We start from the raw sequence: 19,016 nt of genomic DNA, 5'->3' as shown, positions 1-19,016 counted from the left end.
GTCCAAATGTAAAACAACCAACCACACCAGCACCCGCTGATTTACAGCACGTGTTCCTCGATTGCGCAGGATGCGGTGTGTTAAAACCTGATGTGGCCTGAACCGTCGCATTAGAGCACAAGTCCTTTTGCTGTGGCTTTTATAAAACCATAAGGAGGGCCAAGTACAGAACAGGGAGGAGACTTGGTTGCCAGTGGATACAAACAGTGGGAGCATAAAGTTTCCACAGCAGATTTGCCAAGACCAACGATGCAAAGTATGATTCAGGATTGAAGAGACAGCTCTGCTATTTTCCAATGAGCTCTGTCCGGCTATGATCCGGAGCTCAGTGGGGTGAAAAAGAGTGGGCGTGAACCGTGTAATAACAAGTCCCCCTTTTCCCTCGGGAAGTTACCAAAACAATAGCTCTGCTGGTCACAAAGTCATCCTCAAATCCAACACTTGCACACACACAAGAAGGCAAACTCCAAGCAGGCGAGTTGCCTTTAGTAAGAAGATGTGTGGAGAGATGGGATGGAATGTAAGAAATGTCTAAACTTTTATTGTAGTTTAGCTGTCTTAAAAACAATGCCCACATGAACGCTGTGTATTCCTTCAAGAAAACCTTAAAGTATTGTTAAAAATCTAGAAAACAAGAGATTTTTTTTAAATACATTAAATAATATTTTCTGGTTCTAGACAGTAATTGTGGGCATGTTTCTAACATTTATTTATTTTTTTGTAAACATATACAAACTAAAAATGGAGATGCACTGATAAATGAACTACCACTACCACGTGGTACTGGCGACAACAGTCTTCAGTGCAGAAATAATTACTGAGCAAAAAAGTTTTAAAAAAAATTTAAATATAAAAGAATAAAGTCAGGAGCGCAAAAGTCCTTCTGAAATGGAGAAATTTCTACAGAGACATGTCATCTGATCTTTCAGGCTGCTAGAACTGAGCACTGGAAGTTTATTACAGGAAAGTTGCTCAACTTTACCATTTGCACTTGACTGCCTCTTAAAAGGCTAAAATCATAAGCATTAGCCTTCAGCTTTGTTAATGAATCTACCACTTTTGTCTTTTAATTATTTCTTCACATCTAGTTTTTTTTTATGAGTAGATATGATGTGTAAAATTGTCCCTGATTTAAGGTAAAGCACATAATGCTTTAGTGAAATTTCAACTTTTTCAGTTTAGCCTCAAACACACAAGCAGCTGGGAAACCCTGCATTGACATGTAGGACTGAGTCATTAAATTAATTATGATACGCTTCTCAAAATACTAGAAAGTTGAACAATGGAGCTAAATCTGTGAGAGATTCAGAACTCTGGTTGCAAGATTCAAGAATTGAATCCAGTTTAGGGAGATTGCCAAACTGATCTGTGCCCGTTTAGATTAAATATAAACCAAACCACCTTCTTTACATTTAGGGAACAAATTCTGGCTAGTTTTAGCATATCCGTAAAATAAAATAGAATCTAGGCTAACTGCCCTAATCATTTCTAAACCTCTGCATTAAAACAGTGATTCCTATCCCTAAATATTTCTTAAACTCGGCATGCTACATGTCCAAAGTTGCAACAGTCTCTGCAGCTTCAAACCTATATGGGCAAGTCGTGCTTAACGCAGCACAGGAAAATGCCACAGAACCGGTTTCTGTACAAGAGAGTCTTTATCTCTGAGCGCAAGCTAAAAGTTTAAGCTGTTATCTTGAGGGGCTTGAATTTTCCAAGAAAGTATAAGGAAAAATTACAAGCATTTAAAACTCGCAAAGACCTAGGACTTGGAAAAAGCACCCTTTATAGAAAACATACTCACTCTCTGTAAAGGAAGTATGTGCCGGTTAGGTAAACTGCATAAGAGGGCACAAATTATTTCATTTTAGAGGACAGCACTTTTCTTATACGTTACTTTTATTCTCCTCTCAGTCTAAAAAGCGAGAAAGATCAGCAGTTTGAAGGAAAATAATCTGCTATGTGCCATGTATTCTCAAGAAAAAAGTAAAAGACGACATTCAAAATGTAAAACACTTTAAAATCAAGCCTCATTCATGATTTCAATTTTCAGTGTCAAATGATTCCTTTCAGTCAGGTTAAAGCTCCATTTCACAGATTAGCAAATTCAAAAAATGCTCTGACTTAACTGGCTTATTTCAAGCAGCGGTTCAATAATCTGAACTCTAATACCTACGTACAGGAAGTTCGGTTTATGGGCTCTGTGAAAACAACACAACTGGTCCGTATGGAGCAACCAAATATTTCTGGAGAACTTTTAAAAACACACATTTAGAAGACAGAGTCAGGTGTCAATATGTCAACTAATATTCTGTTTTCAATAGAAAAGTTTTCCTCAGTTTGTCATCAAAGAGGTTCCATCAATTCATAAAATCTATTGTGGGGAAGAACTCAGAGGCTATAATAGATATCAGGAAAGATAAACATATTACAGTAAGCTTTCAATCTTTACAGCCATCCTCTGATCTTCTTTGGACATTAAGGGACAACTAGAGTCTATCAAGTTAAGTAAATATGTCATCATCATGCAGAATATGAATGCATGACAATTGAAACACCAAATATTGCATCCAAGCAGTCCTTTCCAATTGCAATGCTGCATTCACCGACACCGTTATGAGTTATTGTGCAGCATTAATATGTCTTGCTTATATACATTTTATTTCATAGTTAGAAAACAGTTATCTCTAGGTTTTCTCATCAAATAAAAACATCAATGTTTTTAATGGGCTAGTCTGTATTTTTGGAAAAAAGATGAAGAAGAAGAATAGCTTGTGGCCAAATTACAAATAAAAACGTCTGAACAAAAAACGCTTTCTGACACCATCTTAAAATTCTATAGAGATATTTAATGAAACCAAGAATATGCTAAAAGTAGCTTATATATCAGTTTATATGTATAAAAACACTACAAAATGTATTTTCTAAAGTTATTAAGAGCCCCATGCAGCTTCAGAGATGCAAGTTGACAACTCCTGGAAGAAGTATTCTCAGAAAAAGATAAGAGTATGTTAGATAGAAAACATGCAATAAGCATTTGAATGCTAAACTAATAAAATATTTTGGCTGTCAACCAATGCTAACAAACAGATCATTCTTGGCTATACAACACATCAGCACCATAGCAGTAAATCCAAAATTTTGAAGCACAAAATTCCGGAATTTTGTGCTTCAAAATAAATTACTGTTGATTGATTTTTGCTGTTGATTTGAGATCTCAAGAGTAATTAATTGTAGTCCTGAAGTATTGCTAATATGACAATTAAAAAAAGATCTTAATTGTTGAGACAAACAGTCTAAAGAACTATGACATTATTTTTATCCATCTGCAACTGGTAGGAAAAGAAATCTAATGGCTCAAGCCAGAGTGTGAGAAACCTATGGCTGATTAACTGTTAATATCAACAATGCTAAAGTTAGCATCTGCTGCATGGCTTCCCATTAGTGCTAAAGTGATGTGTTTGAGCATTTTTTAATGAGTCTGGACCGTATTCAATCACGTCTACTTCAAAATCCTAATTGCTTAGATGGGTTAAACCTGAAATGAATCATTCTAAAGCAAATACAGATTCTTAAAAAAAAAAAAAAAAAAAAAAAAAAAAACTTTGAGATTTATTACATTTATTTGCTTTTCTTGAATTAGGACCACCTTAGAATTAAGTTTGTGATCTTTGAAAACATTTAAGCCAGTGGTTAAAAAAAAAAGCACACAAAAAAACAAAAACATATTGGCATTTTCAGTTTTCATTTAAAAATTAGCTTCTTTGTGAACCCAAAACATTCAATCACTAGCCGCATATGCTCTCTTATAATAGCCAGTGCGTCTAATCTCTTGTAACAACCATCTTTGACTTTTATGTGACTTCATCTGAAGACCATCCACGGGATATTTCACGACCCACAGTGGGATCACGATCCTCACTTTGGGAATATGTGATCATGCGTTGTAACTTAGATAGTGCTTACATTTTTATACCGTTTTTTTTTTTTAAAAAATTATACTGGCTAGTGTATATTATTTTACTTAATTAAGTTGTACATTTTGTTTTCAGTCACGTAGCTACTCCCAACTTAGAAACATGTGAATCGGGTTTTTCCCCCGATGAGTGGGATGGGCGTGAACACAGTTTAAGTTACTGTCTTATCATGCAGCACTAACGACACGGCTGATACAGAAGCTTTAAAATGCAACGTCCTTCCCTGTGTAACAGTGGTTGCTCACTTTTACGGCCAGGTCGGGCAGAAAACTCTTGTTTCGGGTTTCTCTAATTGATTTAGCATGGAGCACATAAAAGGACCTTTAAGAAAGTATCACGAGGACAAACGAAAGCGGTTATTTTCCAGCAAATAGTCTGATCCTGGCTGCACGTTAACGGTGAAAATGCCTGTTTACAGCCTCGTAAATTATTCCGTGTCCAAGTCAAAACACAGCTAGATTGGCCAACTCTCTCGGTGCCTTCACCTCAATCTAGGTGGAGAAAAATAAAAGCCTATTGCTTGTCTTTTCGTTTTCCGGCTATCTAAGCTAGAGTTCAGCGCTGTAAGTTCCGCTTTGGGTGAGCTAATAGTGAGACATTTCCAAACTGCCGGTTAACAGCATGCTAACAAGCTAATGATCACATACCAATCACCTCCAGGAGCTCGTAATCATCTTTGTTGATGGACCAGGGTTGGGAGCTCGGGTCCTCGGACATGGCTGAGAGAGTCTGTTACTATCTGTGGAAAAGGTGCTAAATCCGCCAGAAACTGCAACTGAGAACAAGTCAAAGTAATCCAAACAGAGCCAGCAAGGGCGACACTTCCCCTTCTTTGCGAATCCCGCAGCACTCCTGTCATTCCCAAAGTTTGACACCAGCCGAGCGCGGCCCCGCCTACCGCATTCCTCCCGTGCAAATACTGGACCTTCGTGGCGGTTGCAGCTACCAGATAGGTTCGGCTCGGCCTGCCAGATCAAGCCGGGGTCCTGCGCTTCAAGATGAGGTTACATGTTATGATTGGCTGGACTTTCCGTGCGTGCTGCGTTGAAGTCGGTACGTCTTAAAGTGAGATCAGAGAAGTGGAGGGATAAGAAAATTAGATTTTTTTTCCTCATCATTTGTTATAGTTATTATTTTCTTCAATGTATTTTTTTTTATTGCATGATATGCCTAAAGTACAGTGCATGTTGACGATAAATATATATTTTTTGGTATTTAACTAATATCACATTTCAACAAAGGCCAAGAATAGCAGTACTTGTATGTATGGACGACCCGATTATACGTTTTTTTTTAATGTTTTTTGTGAGCTCAGGGTGATTTTTGTAATGCTAAACTGAAAAAAAAAAGACGTTTACTTAAAAGTGAACTATTGATTTATGGGTTTTCTTTTATTTCTCCTAATTTTCTCTAAAGTTTCTAATTTTCCCATTGAGTTAGAAGTTAGAAGTTGTTCTTTGTGAAATATTGTAAAAATGTGGAAAAAGTAGTAGCTACCATATAAACTCATCTTAATTTATTTCTTCAGCATTAAAGTTCTTACAAATATTTTAGATCATAGGCTCTTTTTCCTTTAATTAAAACTTCTAGTTTGCCTTACGGTGGCTGGACGGAAAAGTTCTTAATAATATTCGACTAGTACAAAAGTAAGAAGAAAATAAAGTAAAAACATTTATTTTAACTTTACATAGGCAGGACAGCTTCTATTTATCCTGCATCAACAGAATTCTCCAAATTAATCTGAACATCACATTGACATAACGCACACTATTGACGTATGTCCAGTTACTTTTCTCTTAGATAAATTTGCATCCGTTCTTTATATATTTGTAACTATTATGAAGTGCGAAACTGTGATTATGTAACAACCTGGTATAGAGCAGGGCTTTCTGGTGATATTAAGAACTGCAGCTGATGTGACACATATGCGTAAAAACCGGGGACGTCATCTGCCCACGCAGGACCCCCAGCTTGTGTGGCATCCACCAGTGGGCATATGTGGCATATGAGTCAAACGTCACACCGTAAATCCGAGATTACGCTAAAGAAATCTGTTTTCTCTTTTTTTTTTTTTTTTTTTTTTGGAAGAAACAGAGCTGATTCATCTCGGGACTGCCTTAAACGCGGAAGTGCGACACTACATGGCTCAAATAAATAAGCATCACTTAGCAAAGCTGTGCCGAGAAAACACTCCAGGAAGGGCCGATAAGTGTCAGTGTCTGCCTCACACAAACAGGGAGATTGTAGAATATGTCCCGATTATAGCACGGCTCGTTCTTATTGTTGACTTTTCTGCAGTTGAAAGGAGGATGTGAGTTACAACAATAAAGTCGGTCTCTTATTTGTTAGACTCATGTTTTAAGGGCCATTTCACCCTTTTGATGGATTAGGTCCATATTTGTTCACCTACTTCCAATTCACAATGTAACAAAGAACATGTAATCTTTTTTTTTTCTTTCTTTGGAATCAGAATAAGTTACATTCAGAAAATGTGTGTATTTTAAGCAACGAATAAGGGATAGACCTTATCTCAGCCAGCGGACAGCTCCCACACTTTGACATCTAATTCAATTTCACACTTTAAACAACAGCAGTGGAAAGGTGCTGCAGATTCGATTAACAGTGAAACTTCCCTTATTTCAACGAAAAGAAGGTGCCGAAACGGAGGCCAACTTCGGATTTGCGAAGAACTTTGTGAATCAACCTTTCGACTGAAATAAATAAGAATATGTTCAACGTCTTTCTACTCTCTGTTTAACATAAAAGGCTCGGCAGAGCGAAAGGGCGAATTTCCAGCACGGGTAAAAAGCTTAAAGAAAAAAAAAGCCAAGGAAAGAACAGCTTTCATGTGAGCTCTCCCTTTGTAATTTTAGGGTTCAACAGCGCCATCTGCTGGAAATGTATTTTTATTTCACAATCACACTGAATTAAGCGTAACTCCAGAGCATCCCGTGCTTTCAGATGTTCCCACGTACTTTTTCAAAACAAAAACTCCGCATAGAAGAAAAAAAAAGTGGTTTTATTTATAATTATTTCAAACAATCATTTTCTAAACATTTATACAGGTAAAATACGCACTCATTTATAATTAAATAGTTCTAAAAAAAAATAAAAAAAATTGTAGACATATTAATCTGAAACATAAAAAGCAAGAGGCAAAGATCTGCTAAGCTTGTGCAATAATTACAGTCACAATTTCACTTCCTGTTCAGCTCCAATCTCGTCTTAATGTTGACTCAACAGAGGAAGTAAATAAGACACTTAAAAAAAAACTTTTACGGAAAACGTAGCACATCCTGCCCTGCATCTGAAAAGATATACCACACTTGGAAAGTAACAAGCAATGTAACTTTCATACTTTAGTAACATATTGAGAACTTTAATGTTGCGCCACATGAAATGAATGATGATGGAAGTGTAAGGGGAAGTAAATTAAAATTTGCTAAAATCCTTAGCGTGTTCCAGTGCTAGGACAGTACACACATAAAGAGAGGGAGAAAGTGACGACAATATCTATTGGCATCCCTGGTAAATATGTGTAAAAAGCCTTAAAATATTTATTTGATTTTTTTTTTTTTTTTTTCGCAGTAGCAAATCTCACACTGATTTACAGAGATATATCTTATTATAGCACACATGGGATTTTGAATGTTTGTTTTGCCCTTCAAGCTGATAATGTATTCAAAATAAATTAATACTGAAACACAGGCAAATACTGAAAGATGACACCGTCTTGGAAATAGCACAGAGGAGTGGTTAAAAAAAAACAAAACAAAAGAAAAATGTCCATTTCCTCCAGCCTTTTTCCTCACCAATCCAACATATAAAAAATGAAGGTCTGATGTTTCTAAAAAATTTTCAGTGTGTGGTCATAGTTTAAGGTTTTTCACACGTCTTCAGCAGACATGCCAATATATGTGGAGACAATGCATATGATCTGATCATTGTCCAACATAAAACTTACAATGCAGTAAAAGTAAAAGGCACCCACAGATACAAATCCACTCCTTGCGCTGCGGTTAGGGCAATGCGAGCGCTTTGGCGAGCCGAACCCAGAACCAAGCCTGGGTGCAGCGCCGGGTGTAGTCGCATACTGTCAAGAAACGCAGGATGCTGGGAAACGGTTTTGTCATCGACTTGTAGACCACCGGAATGAGACGTTTGCTTCGAGCCCCTGGAAAATGTTTACGGTTTAGTTGCGGAGTTTGTTGCAAAATACAAATGTGCGCCGTTTTAAACTGGCAAGAAATAGAAAATAAAAATCCTATTTACCAGGGCAGAGGCTGAGAGCGAACTTGGTCTGAAAATCACAGGCATCGCTGTCCAGATATTCGTCAGAAATCACCACCACCATCCTCTTACACCTGCACACATGAACACACACAATACAGGTCATGACCTGAATGTGACACAAAAGGAAAGTGGGGAAATCTGAAGACTTTCTGCAGGTGAAAAGTTTTTGTTTTTTTTGTTTTTCTCATTTTTATGTTTAAACACTAACAATTCAACTTGTTTGAGCCTAATTAAGTCTCCACAATCACCGAAAGTTGAATCTTGCTGTAAAAAAAAAAAAAGTTAAGTAATTAAGAGTTAGGAAACAAACAAAGAGCATTGTATCGGTAACACAACGCCCACCTTCTCTCAATCAGCTCACTGGTGATGGTCCACACACACGAGCCTGGGAGCACATTCCTGTCAAACACGCAGAGTTTCAAGTTGTACTCCGTCTGCTCCAACTCCTTGATCATCTCGAGGACAAACTCAAAGTCGCTCTGGCAGTAGCAGATGAAGGCGTCAAACATCTCCGTGATACCTGGGGTCAATGCATTTCGATTAGTTTCAGCAAAACTTTAATTTAGGGTAAAAAGAAAAAAAAAAGAGACATTAAATGCAACCAGAATGCAAGACGTTCGCCCACACAATCATGGACAAAAAAAAAAAAAAAAGATTTCCACAGAAGTCCAAAGCTGTTTGTTGCATTTATGACTGATGTGCAAAACGTGAAAACCCACGAGGCTGTGCACGAAAGTGAGAGCGATACAAACTTTCTGATAAGGCATCAGTCTGAGATAACTTGGCGCTTTTCCTGTGTTGATGCTTTGCTCAGAAGCAATGGTTAGACTTGAACTACTACAATTATTCTTTTGAGAACATAGAAACAAGTAGCTCTAATAGGAAGGATTTTATAGTGCATAAAGAATGAAATAGGGATGAAAAACACAAAACTTTTTCTAAGCTTTTTTCAAAGTGCTTTGGGTGGTAGTAAACAAACGGTGCGTAACACGCCATACACCGTCCGCACAATGAAACATGGCTGTCGCAGCATCATGCTTTCGGGTTGGTATATTCCATAAAAAAGCATGTTCATGTGTCAGAAGGCGACAGTCAGAAATCACACAGAGTCTGTGACAAGACGTTTCACTTTTCCAACTTCATCTGTAAAAAAAGTATATTAAAAAAAAAGCTTAATTTTTCTTTCACTTTACATTTTGGGACAACTTTATCATATAACACATAAAAAATATATTAATTTGTAGTTGTAATGTATAAAAATGAAGAACTTGAAGGAGTATGGATACTCTGTAAGGGCACATGCACTTGTCTTTTTTATTAGATGAAAGGTTTTCCTTATGTAGGGTGGCTGAGCATCTCAGTACAAGATAAGCAACATGAAGCCTCTATAGTGACGAACAAAAGGCATCCTGCAAACTGATCACTGAATCTGAAACGACAAGCTAAGACACTTCTTGTATCAAGCATCTCAGCTGATCTAGACTGTGTCAAATACATCTTTGTTGTAAATATTTTACTCAGAGAAAAAGTGTAATAGTGACTTTAGAGAAAGACAAACTTCCTGGGACGTCGTCCACGGTGATTCCAGACCTCTCTGGTGTGCGAGGGACACAGCTGTCGACCTCAGGAACCTGGACTGGCGGTTCTGCTTTCTTCTTTTGGGTCTCAAGGTATTTCCTGACATCCTCGTCTGGTGTCAAAAACATACATGTATATGGAAATAGGGAAGACACAAAAAGCTGTCAAAAGCAACTTCAATGTGAAAAAGTAAATGTCCCAGTTCTAAGGTGAAATCAACCATTTAGTGAACTAACACACATTTGCTGTTTTAGGACCTGAATCACTTGTCATAAGAGATGGAACCATAAATTTGTCTCTCAAGAAGAAAATCCGGAGGCAGAATGGGCAACCATCAGTTCTTGCAATATGCCTCCCCCACCCCCAAGTCACGCGTCATAATAAAGAATAAAGTGAGAGGTTTGTTGATGTTTTTGCTGTTTTTTTAAATATATAATCTAATAAAGTAGATATGACTAACTGTAATCCATTTGCATATCTAGATTAGGGGAAAAAAAACATATTGACAATTGTTTTTAAGTTTTAGTGACATACTGTTGAGCAATAATTCACACACTAGATGGACAGAATAAGAATCAGATGAAATTAGGATGTAGTTGGTAGCAAAAACGGGGGATACTCTCATGCTCGCTTCATTTTCGACTGGATTCAGAACTAATGACCCTGCAAAGAAACCTGCAGCCCATTATTTGTTCTGCTTTATTACAGGTGTCCAAACTTTAATCGGGAGATCAAACCCCAGAGAAAACCGGAAGTTAGACCGACTACGAAAACGTTAATCTGTGCATCTGGCCTTAGTTAAAAATGAACCCCCAAATCACATTCTGCCTTTGGCCCCGTACAACTGTGGGTCGGCTCTGTTAGTCTACCAAATCACGTCAATTGCATCACTGTGTTTTAACATTTTGTACAAGTTGCGCACCTATCAAAGGTTGGAGATCTTCCACGATGTCTTTCCTCTCCACCTCCTCCAGAATAGAAACCAACTTCCCGACCGAAGCCTCCGAGTTCCGAGCCGCCCAGTCGTCTAGGACGGTCTTGGTGGGGTTCCTGGAAGTCTCGTAGTTCTTTATCTCCAGGTAAGAGAAGCCCATGGTCTCCGCAACAGCCGTCCAGTCGGCAGCCACCGTGTGTTTGGGGTTCAGATAAAATCCCAACTTTTTCCTTACGGTCACATTAAGCGCAACCAGAGGGATCGAACCGAGATTGACTTTGGAATCGGTACCGTCCATGTTGAAAATTGTTTTGTTTCCCCACGATCTGGATCGTGTTTAAAATGAGAGGAAAACAACCTCTGGTGGCGACTTGTGCGATTTTGAAGGCTGGCTGTGTAGTTAGGCACAGCCCACCTGGCTTTTAGTGGAACAAGGAAGTGTTTGCGGCCGACTGCGTCACATCTGGGAGGAAGTTACCTCAGTCAGATTCATATGCTCATCCGTCTGCAGAGAAATGTTTAAAATCTAATGTTGGCAGAACTGCTTAAGGTTCTCATTCATATAAATATGTAAAAAAATAAAGCTTTAAGACACTTTTTTTTTTGTTCCTGTGGAGTTTTGAAAAACCAACTTTATTATCCAGATTTATTCAAACAAAGACATTGCAGCACCAAAATTAAGTAGATAAAATAACCCGTATTGTCCTTCTGGTTGTAACAGTCATGGCGACAAGATGGATGAAAAATAAAAATGAGAACAGTTCTCAGTGGTTCAGCTGCCGCATCTGCAGAACAGGAAGTGCAGCTGTGAGACCCAGTGAAAAGAGTATATGAGGCACATGAAGTGTCTTGCAAAAGTATTTACGCCCTGAACTATTTCACTCTGTCACATGACAAGCAAAAATGTATTTTATGTGGTGGGCTGACACAATTCTTAGAAGCATGGCATGCATTTTCATTCATGAGATACTTTGTAGAATTATATTGTACTGTAACTTCAACTGCAACTACCACATTTTTCATATGTCCAATTTTAAGCAAATTTTGTGTTAGTTTGTCAACATAAACAATAAAATACATTGATGTGAAAAAGTTTGAGGGGTGTGAATGCTTTTGTGAGGCATGATGGTATCAGTTCAGCTTTCAGTAGCAAACAAACCAACATTCTCTTCAGACAACTTCCCTATGTAATTGTGTAAACATTTACAGCAGATGTAACTCCGAATTTGCAGCTGGACTCAGTCTTTAGATTGAAAGACCATCCATCCTCTGCAGTAAGACATTTCACAGGTTTTTACTTCTGGAGAAATAGAAGTCGATGCCTTTATCTCGATGCTGCTTGGGGGTGTGAGACGGGCCTTTTTTTCCTCTTGGTGATGGTCCTGCACCGCCCTGCATAAAAAAAAGGTCAACAAACGTTGACTTGTATGAATCGATTTTATCATAGATAGTTCGACATTGAAGAGTGTAAAGAAAACACACACACACACACACACGCACGCACGCACGCACGCACGCACACACACACACACACACGCAAAACAGGACTGAAAATAAACTGCAGTTTCTTACAATTTCAAACCAAAATTGATGTTCTTTACAGTAAAATGATTAAATAATTCATGCATATTAAAAATTTACCATAAGATGAAGTTTTGATTATAACTTAGACCATTTCAGAAGAGTAGGAACCTTGATACTGAATCCTATTTAATTAGAAATATGAGACATTAAGATAAAAACAAAAAAAAAATAGTAAGTTATATTATTCAACACCTAATTCATGAAATATTCCTTCCCCTTAATAAAAACTATAAGTAAACTCTACTTATATGTAATGATTCAGGGAATGCATTCCCTTTCTCTCACCATTGTTTGCAGCTGTTATAGAAAAAAAGCACCATTCCCTTTAAGTTTTCACTTCCCTTTTCTCTAAAACACCTACCGGTTTCTTGCTTAAGTGTCGACTCCATTCGGGCGCCGTGACAATGGGGTTTGGGTAAGTCTCACCGAGCGACACGCCAGCGTGCGACAGTGCGGCAGAGCTCAGGTTCCAGGGTGTGTGAACGTCTGCCCCTCTTATGGCGCCCAACTCTGGAACCCACCGACGCACGTACTCCCCCTGAAGCAGAAGCATGAGCCCACGTTTACGCATCAGTAGGTTTTCACAAATCTATACTTGTGACCGTAAAGCAAAGTGTGACTCAGATACTTTGTTTCCAGATCCAGACAAATACAGAAGGTGAATAAGATAAGCTTAATTTTTTTATTTTATTTTTTTAAACGTACATTGTTGTCATAGTCGAGAGCTTGTTTGATCATGTTGAACTTCCTGTTTTCTCTGGGGTCATTTCCTATGCCAGCGCTGTACAGCCAGTTCCCATAATTGCTGCAGACATCATGATCAATCTTTGCAAGAAAAAGAATCAAGGTAAACATGCAGAAATGTAAAAAAAATAAATAAATAAATCCTGTCAAAAATAAAATCATTAGGATGGGCTTTTTTTTGTGTGTGTGCAGTTAAATAAACTGATCAGTAATATACTGAATGTCTCCACATCATACCAGCAGATATTCAAACCACTCAGCTCCAAGTCTCCAGTCAAGGCCCAGATCCTTTGTGAGGAAACTTGCAACGTTTTGCCGCCCCCTGTTGGACATGAAGCCTGTCAGCGCCAGCTCTCTCATGTTAGCGTCCACGAAGGGCACCCCTGTACGGCCCTCTGTAAGTGCAAAGGTCACAAACAAACCAAGACTTACATGAATTTTATTCTAGTGTGAGACTAATTTATGATCGACTGCATGCCATGAACTCCAACCTTTCCATGCATCAAACAGCTTCGTGTCCATCTTCCATGGAACAGACTTTCCTTGAAGACCTGAATTTAAATTGCAACACTGAATTTTTTAGATCTATACACTATATTTACAACATTAACAACAGATAAAAAAATTTCTAACATTACCTTTGACCTGAAATATTTTGTTTCCGTACTTAATGCCCACAAACTTGAAGTAGTCCCTCCACAAGAGCTCAAAAATGACCCTGCAACACAAGCAAATTTCAAACAATGGTGACCAGATTGTTTTCTGGGTGCACCTTTTTAACATTTCAATATTTTGTCACATTACAATTACAAAAAAGATTGTGTATTAACTTCTTAACAAGAGGCACTGATACCGGTACGAATACTGACCAGTAGGTGCTCTGATTCGCTGTCCGCTCCCTCTCGTACTTTTTGATCTGATGGTAAATGTACCTCGGAGAAATGCATCCCAAAGCCAGCCTGCAATGCGGTATCATAGAAACATGTTAGAGAAGCAACAAGAAGGGGAACATCTGAGAAATAATCCACAGTGAAAATGATATTTAAAAGAAGAACTCGCCAAGGTGAAAATTTTGTTGAGTAATCCACCCCGATCAAGCCGTTACGAGTTTCTTTGTAAGTCGCCACAGCATCCTAGAAAATTATTCAGGACCCTTTATATTTCCTTCAAAAATTTTTTTTTGATCAACAGTAAATAAAACGAAGTTTGTATATTTCTGTAATGCAGGTTGCACTCACGGTGTCCCAGAAATAGCGTTTGAGTCTTGCAAGGGCGCTACTTTCTCCACCGGTGCAAGGGAAAGCTGAGCGAGGGTCAGTCACAGGCTCTGGATGATTAAACAGCACAAAAACAATGAAACACAATGACTCATAAAGGCTCAACTATATACTGGGATCCGGCTAAACAAAAGCTGAGGTTTTAGTGAAGAGATTCATGCTCAACCATTTTCTACTGAAGTTTGATGTGGAGAAGTGGATTTAGTTTGCGTACGCATGGTAAATATGCAAGACTGTGGAACTTTAGGAGTCCAGGCTAGTTTGAAAGGAAGAATATGAAGACGTAGAGGGGAAAGCACTGGAATGAAGCTCTTCTCTTTGAACATTCACCAGGCTGCTGCAGGTCCTCCGCTGTGGGAATGGCTCCTTCTTCCAGCCCCGGGGGAAGGGGGTTCAGCCTCTCGGGGGTTTGCAGCACAGGCCTCACCCTGCTCTGGCTCTCCACCGCCTTTCTGAACTCAGTGTACACATCAGGCAGCCTGCAAGCAAGAATTAAACAACATTCCTAGAATCTCTTTCTCCTGAAGTAGCTTCTACAGCAGGAATCCGATTTGTTTTATGCTCAGCCGAGCAGCATCCTCCCCACACCTGGACATGTGGTGGAATGGCAGGTCTTCCCTGTGGAACAGCGTGGAGCCCCAGCAGGTGTGAACTTTCACCTTCAGCTGAGCACAGACTTCCTTCACCTTTTTCTCCACGTTCAGCTCTTCAGAAGCGACCTGGATGTGAGTACATGGAGGTAAAAATATGTTTTCATGCCTTACACAAGGTATTCATCCACATACATACTGCAATTCCTATGTAAAAAAGAAAATAAATAAGAAAAAACAGACACTTTCTACCTAAATATGCACTACTTTATGTTGGTCTACCACATAAAATCACAATAAAATACATTAAAGATGAAGAGAACATCAAAGTACCTCTTCATGGAAAGCCACGCTGCTAACGGAGCCGAGCTGCTTGATGAGGTCAGCGACCACCTCCTCCGGCTTACCCTTCCTCACCACCAGATTGCTGTCACACACACAAAAAAAATAAACAAACACACACGACTCGCAGTTGGCATAATACCACGCAGCTGCATCCTGGGCAGAGGGATCGCTGGGCGGAAAAAGTTACGGGAACAATGTGTGCAGCAGCAATGTTAGACCCAGATGTATCCTGATCCTGTTACAAACGAGTTAATGTAGTCCTAGAAAGCTAAAAAACATTTTCTGCACACTGTGTGACTTGGAATATATCCTCAAATCAAGAGAGCAGGGTTCTGCCAAATGTTTGGTGTAAAAAGTACTAGACTTTTCCAGATTCAACATTCCGGGATTCTCAGTTCTTTGAGCTCATTTTCAAACTGAAAATACTCAACTTGACTATGAATGTACGGCAGATAGTTCTAAAGTAATGAATGAATGTGAAACCTAGAAAAACTCAAAACAAGAAAAAACAGAAGGGTACTTGAGGTATGAAGTAGGCAAGGAACAGCACAAGGAGGAAAAGAAGAAAGGAGAAACAGAAGGAAAGTAAGTAGGGACACAAAGAATGGAAAAACATGTAAGAAGGTATTTAGAACACATGGATGGAAAGAAAGGAACAACAGACACAAGGACTTAATTATGGAACCAATTAAAGAAGGAAACAAGAAAAAAAGAAACAACCACAAATGAAGAATGGTATATTTGGCTGGCCAGCACAACACAATTAATGTAGATGGAAATTTTTTACAGACACATTTTTTCCAGAAGGAAAATTTTAGGTTCAACACAAATTATTTATGTTCTATGATCACGGATTTTGTTTTCAATCTGGTTTGAGCACGTAGAACCAAAAATGTCCATCAACTTTTACTCAGAAAGACCTCATTTTATTTTGATTTATAAAACTCCTAAAAACTAAGAACAAAAGTTTTAAAAGAAACAGTGATCCATATCCTGGTGTTGTTAAGAAGAGACAGGAAAAGTTTTATACAAATAAAAAAAAAAAATCACATTTTTATGGCCTTTAAAAACTTTCAACGTGATGATTTCAGCCCATGTGACAAAAAGTTTGGACATTTCTGGGATAGGGATTAAAGACTGGAAATACATGGACTTTTCTGTGCACTTATTTTATATTTCCATACTTTTCCAGACTGTTTGGGAACCCTGAGTCAAATCTCCAGCCCATATAAATCATATAAAGCTATAAAATGAATAGCCAACCTGCCCTTGCTGAGCAGCATGTTTCTGAGGTCTTGGACGCTCTCCAGTAAGAAGCGCAGACGGAAAGGTCCCGTCTTTGGCAGGTTGAAGTTGTACGTACCCACATAGTGTCTGGGGTCGAAGCAGTACAGAGGGACTATGTGTTCGGCATTTCTCTGAGCCCAGTGGAAAAGCTGGAAATCAAAGAGCACAATGTCAGGATTGTTATAAATCCGGGAAAAGAGCAACATAAAAAAAAAAAAAAAAAAAAACATAAAAACCACAAATGTAATTAAATCATGTTGTCTGCTGGTATTTAAAACACAAAATCTAGAATTATTTAATTTTTTTCCCATTTCAGACAGGTTGTTGGATGTTTGAAAGGAGGATATTACATATGTGCACTACTTCCAAGAGAGACAAACTGACTGATTATTAGGAACTATTTTCCATCTTTAAAAAAAACAAACAAACAAACAAACAAAAAAACGCACACATGTGATGGACACTAATGGAGTGCCACCCAACACTCTCAAAACGGCTGTTTCTAGTCAGTCAGCATGCTATGATCAGCATGTTTGTTAGCTGACTACCTACAGTGACATAGCTGCTCAAATTATCCAGCGAGTGTCAAGTAATAATTTTACAAATGTTGCTTTGTGGAGAGCAGAAGATCCATACACGTGCAATGGAAAATTAGAGTAATCAGTTAACTAAACAGTCAAGTTTCTGGACTGTAGGAAAAAGTCAGACTCCCAGGAGAGAACCCTGCATGCAGAGGGAGAACAGCAAAAATACATAGAGATACTGCATAGTAGTAGTTTTTTAATATAGTTTTTGTTTAAGTCTATGTATTGAAATAATTGCTAAATGTTATGAAAAACATTATGGCAAATGAAGAAGACCTAATTGCATTAGTATTAAATGTAACTATGTAATTTTACGTAAGTCCAACTTAGGTTATACCTAATTAAAATAGAAATTATCAAAATATTGAATCATTTTGCAGCATGAAATACTACTTCAATATGGTGGTTTAAATAACCCAGTCGAGGGAAAACAAACGCTGACTTTTAATGATACATTTCTTTTGGTATCATAGTTGAAGCTTTAATGTTTTTCAATTAAAATAATTGAAAAATATTCACTCCGTAGCCATGTTAGGTTTACGTTGCATCATGTTTATCCTTAATGTGCAGTTATTAAAAGGAAACATCCAAACCAAAATATCAGAAGAATTCATACATAAAATGTCATCATCTAGAATTTATTAGATTAATGCCTGTTGATTTAGAATGCCTGTTGATTTTTGTTTTATTTTATTTTTCATACAAATTTTGTAAAAATTGAAAAAAGTGAATAATAAAGGAAACTTGATAATAATAAAAAAAACAGCAGGGTAATAGATGACCAACAGGATTTCTTAAGGTGTGTGGAGGCTTATTTTTGAGTTGTTGGACTTCATCTTGACATATCAAATTAGCAGAATGATAGGTTGTTCTATAAGTGACGAATTATAAAGGCAGTTTCGCTGATAGAAAAAAATTATCTTGATTTTACTCTGAAGTTGAGGCTTTTATTCTGAAGGAAATTGTGCCGGAAGTAAAGAAAAAATTTGAAGTCCTTGTGCAATTTGATGCCGTCTTAAATGTGTAGATTTGTAAACTCATCGGTAAATATGGCAAATATAAATGCCATATATTTGCTAGCATTTAATTTTGCTCCACAGTTTAATCATTCAAGTCCGAACAAAACATTACCACACGTTTATTTGCAAGTTTACATTCCTACCTCATTGTCGTGAAGCCGCAGGTCGTTTCTCAGTAAACATATTACAGTACGAGGGGTTGACATTGTAGTTTAGTTTACAGACGGACAGAAGTTTTACATGAAAAGTAATAAAACTCCAGTAACTGACTGGAAGCGCTTCGTCCGTGTTTGACTTCTCGGTGTTGCTGTGGCTGCTGTTGCGTTCACGTCACGTTTTCAGGCACGACGTTACAAAACCTCAGGTTTTATAAGACGGTTTTCTAACAGCTGCTGAGGAGCATCATTGTTGGCGCAGTTCAATATAAATTGCCTTTGTAATACTCTGTCTTTGATATTTGTTTATTGATTGTGTTCTTAAGACTAACGTGCGGAAGAGGATTAGGGCAACTGGAAAATCTGACTTTAATCTCAATTCTGAGATGGAGACAAAATATCTCTTCCTTCATCAGAATATCCTATCCGTTTAAAATGAAAAGCTATCACAGATGTTTGCACTAATCTTTTTATGATAACATCCTGTTTTAAATACAGAGGTATTTGTAAGAATGAAACATTATCAGACGGGTGAAACAGGTTTTTATTTAAATGAAATTAAACAAAACATCTACAAATACAGCTCTTTTTTGCGCATTAATACGTTGTATGGCAGTCCGTTCAAGCGGATCCACAAAAGTTTCAGTCA

At 38.0% G+C, this 19,016-nt stretch overlaps 3 protein-coding genes and 1 long non-coding RNA gene across 5 annotated transcripts in view; 1 reads left to right on the top strand and 3 right to left on the bottom strand.

Moving 5' to 3' along the window:
* Positions 1-4,919, bottom strand: part of oxsr1b (oxidative stress responsive kinase 1b) — a 45,177-nt gene extending 40,258 nt beyond the window's left edge. The window contains exon 1 of one of the 2 annotated variants that reach the window (XM_008396197.2): positions 4,625-4,919. In XM_008396197.2, the coding sequence (XP_008394419.1) occupies positions 4,625-4,694 (70 nt within the window). In that variant the 5' untranslated portion in view covers positions 4,695-4,919. The remainder of the gene's footprint in view (positions 1-4,624) is intronic. The other variant, XM_008396198.2, reaches the window with a different exon arrangement.
* A 25-nt stretch (positions 4,920-4,944) lies between these two features.
* Positions 4,945-6,318, top strand: LOC103456563 (uncharacterized). The gene is made up of 2 exons (XR_532276.1): positions 4,945-5,030; positions 6,066-6,318. It is a non-coding gene; the product is annotated as an uncharacterized LOC103456563 (long non-coding RNA).
* Positions 6,319-6,975: 657 nt separating this feature from the next.
* On the bottom strand, positions 6,976-11,226 carry myd88 (MYD88 innate immune signal transduction adaptor). The gene is made up of 5 exons (XM_008396199.2): positions 10,771-11,226; positions 9,829-9,960; positions 8,613-8,790; positions 8,250-8,341; positions 6,976-8,151 (listed from the first exon to the last, which is right to left on the bottom strand). Exons 1-5 carry the CDS (start codon positions 11,078-11,080, stop codon positions 7,997-7,999), a joined length of 867 nt encoding a protein of 288 aa, XP_008394421.1. The 5' UTR covers positions 11,081-11,226; the 3' UTR covers positions 6,976-7,996.
* Positions 11,227-11,394: 168 nt separating this feature from the next.
* Positions 11,395-18,559, bottom strand: cry-dash (cryptochrome DASH). The gene is made up of 14 exons (XM_008396200.2): positions 18,356-18,559; positions 16,586-16,758; positions 15,311-15,404; positions 14,976-15,106; positions 14,718-14,866; positions 14,349-14,437; positions 14,170-14,243; positions 13,980-14,069; positions 13,749-13,828; positions 13,602-13,661; positions 13,348-13,505; positions 13,072-13,191; positions 12,728-12,904; positions 11,395-12,174 (listed from the first exon to the last, which is right to left on the bottom strand). The coding sequence occupies exons 1-14, from the start codon at positions 18,416-18,418 to the stop codon at positions 12,067-12,069; spliced, it is 1,566 nt and encodes a 521-aa protein (XP_008394422.1). The 5' UTR covers positions 18,419-18,559; the 3' UTR covers positions 11,395-12,066.
* Positions 18,560-19,016: the final 457 nt, after the last annotated feature.

This window comes from Poecilia reticulata, linkage group LG20 (genome assembly GCF_000633615.1).
Source record: "Poecilia reticulata strain Guanapo linkage group LG20, Guppy_female_1.0+MT, whole genome shotgun sequence".
In the NCBI taxonomy this organism is placed as follows: domain Eukaryota; kingdom Metazoa; phylum Chordata; class Actinopteri; order Cyprinodontiformes; family Poeciliidae; genus Poecilia; species Poecilia reticulata.
Note: the sequence above shows the minus strand (reverse complement) of the source record. Positions and strands in the feature narration are given on the sequence as shown.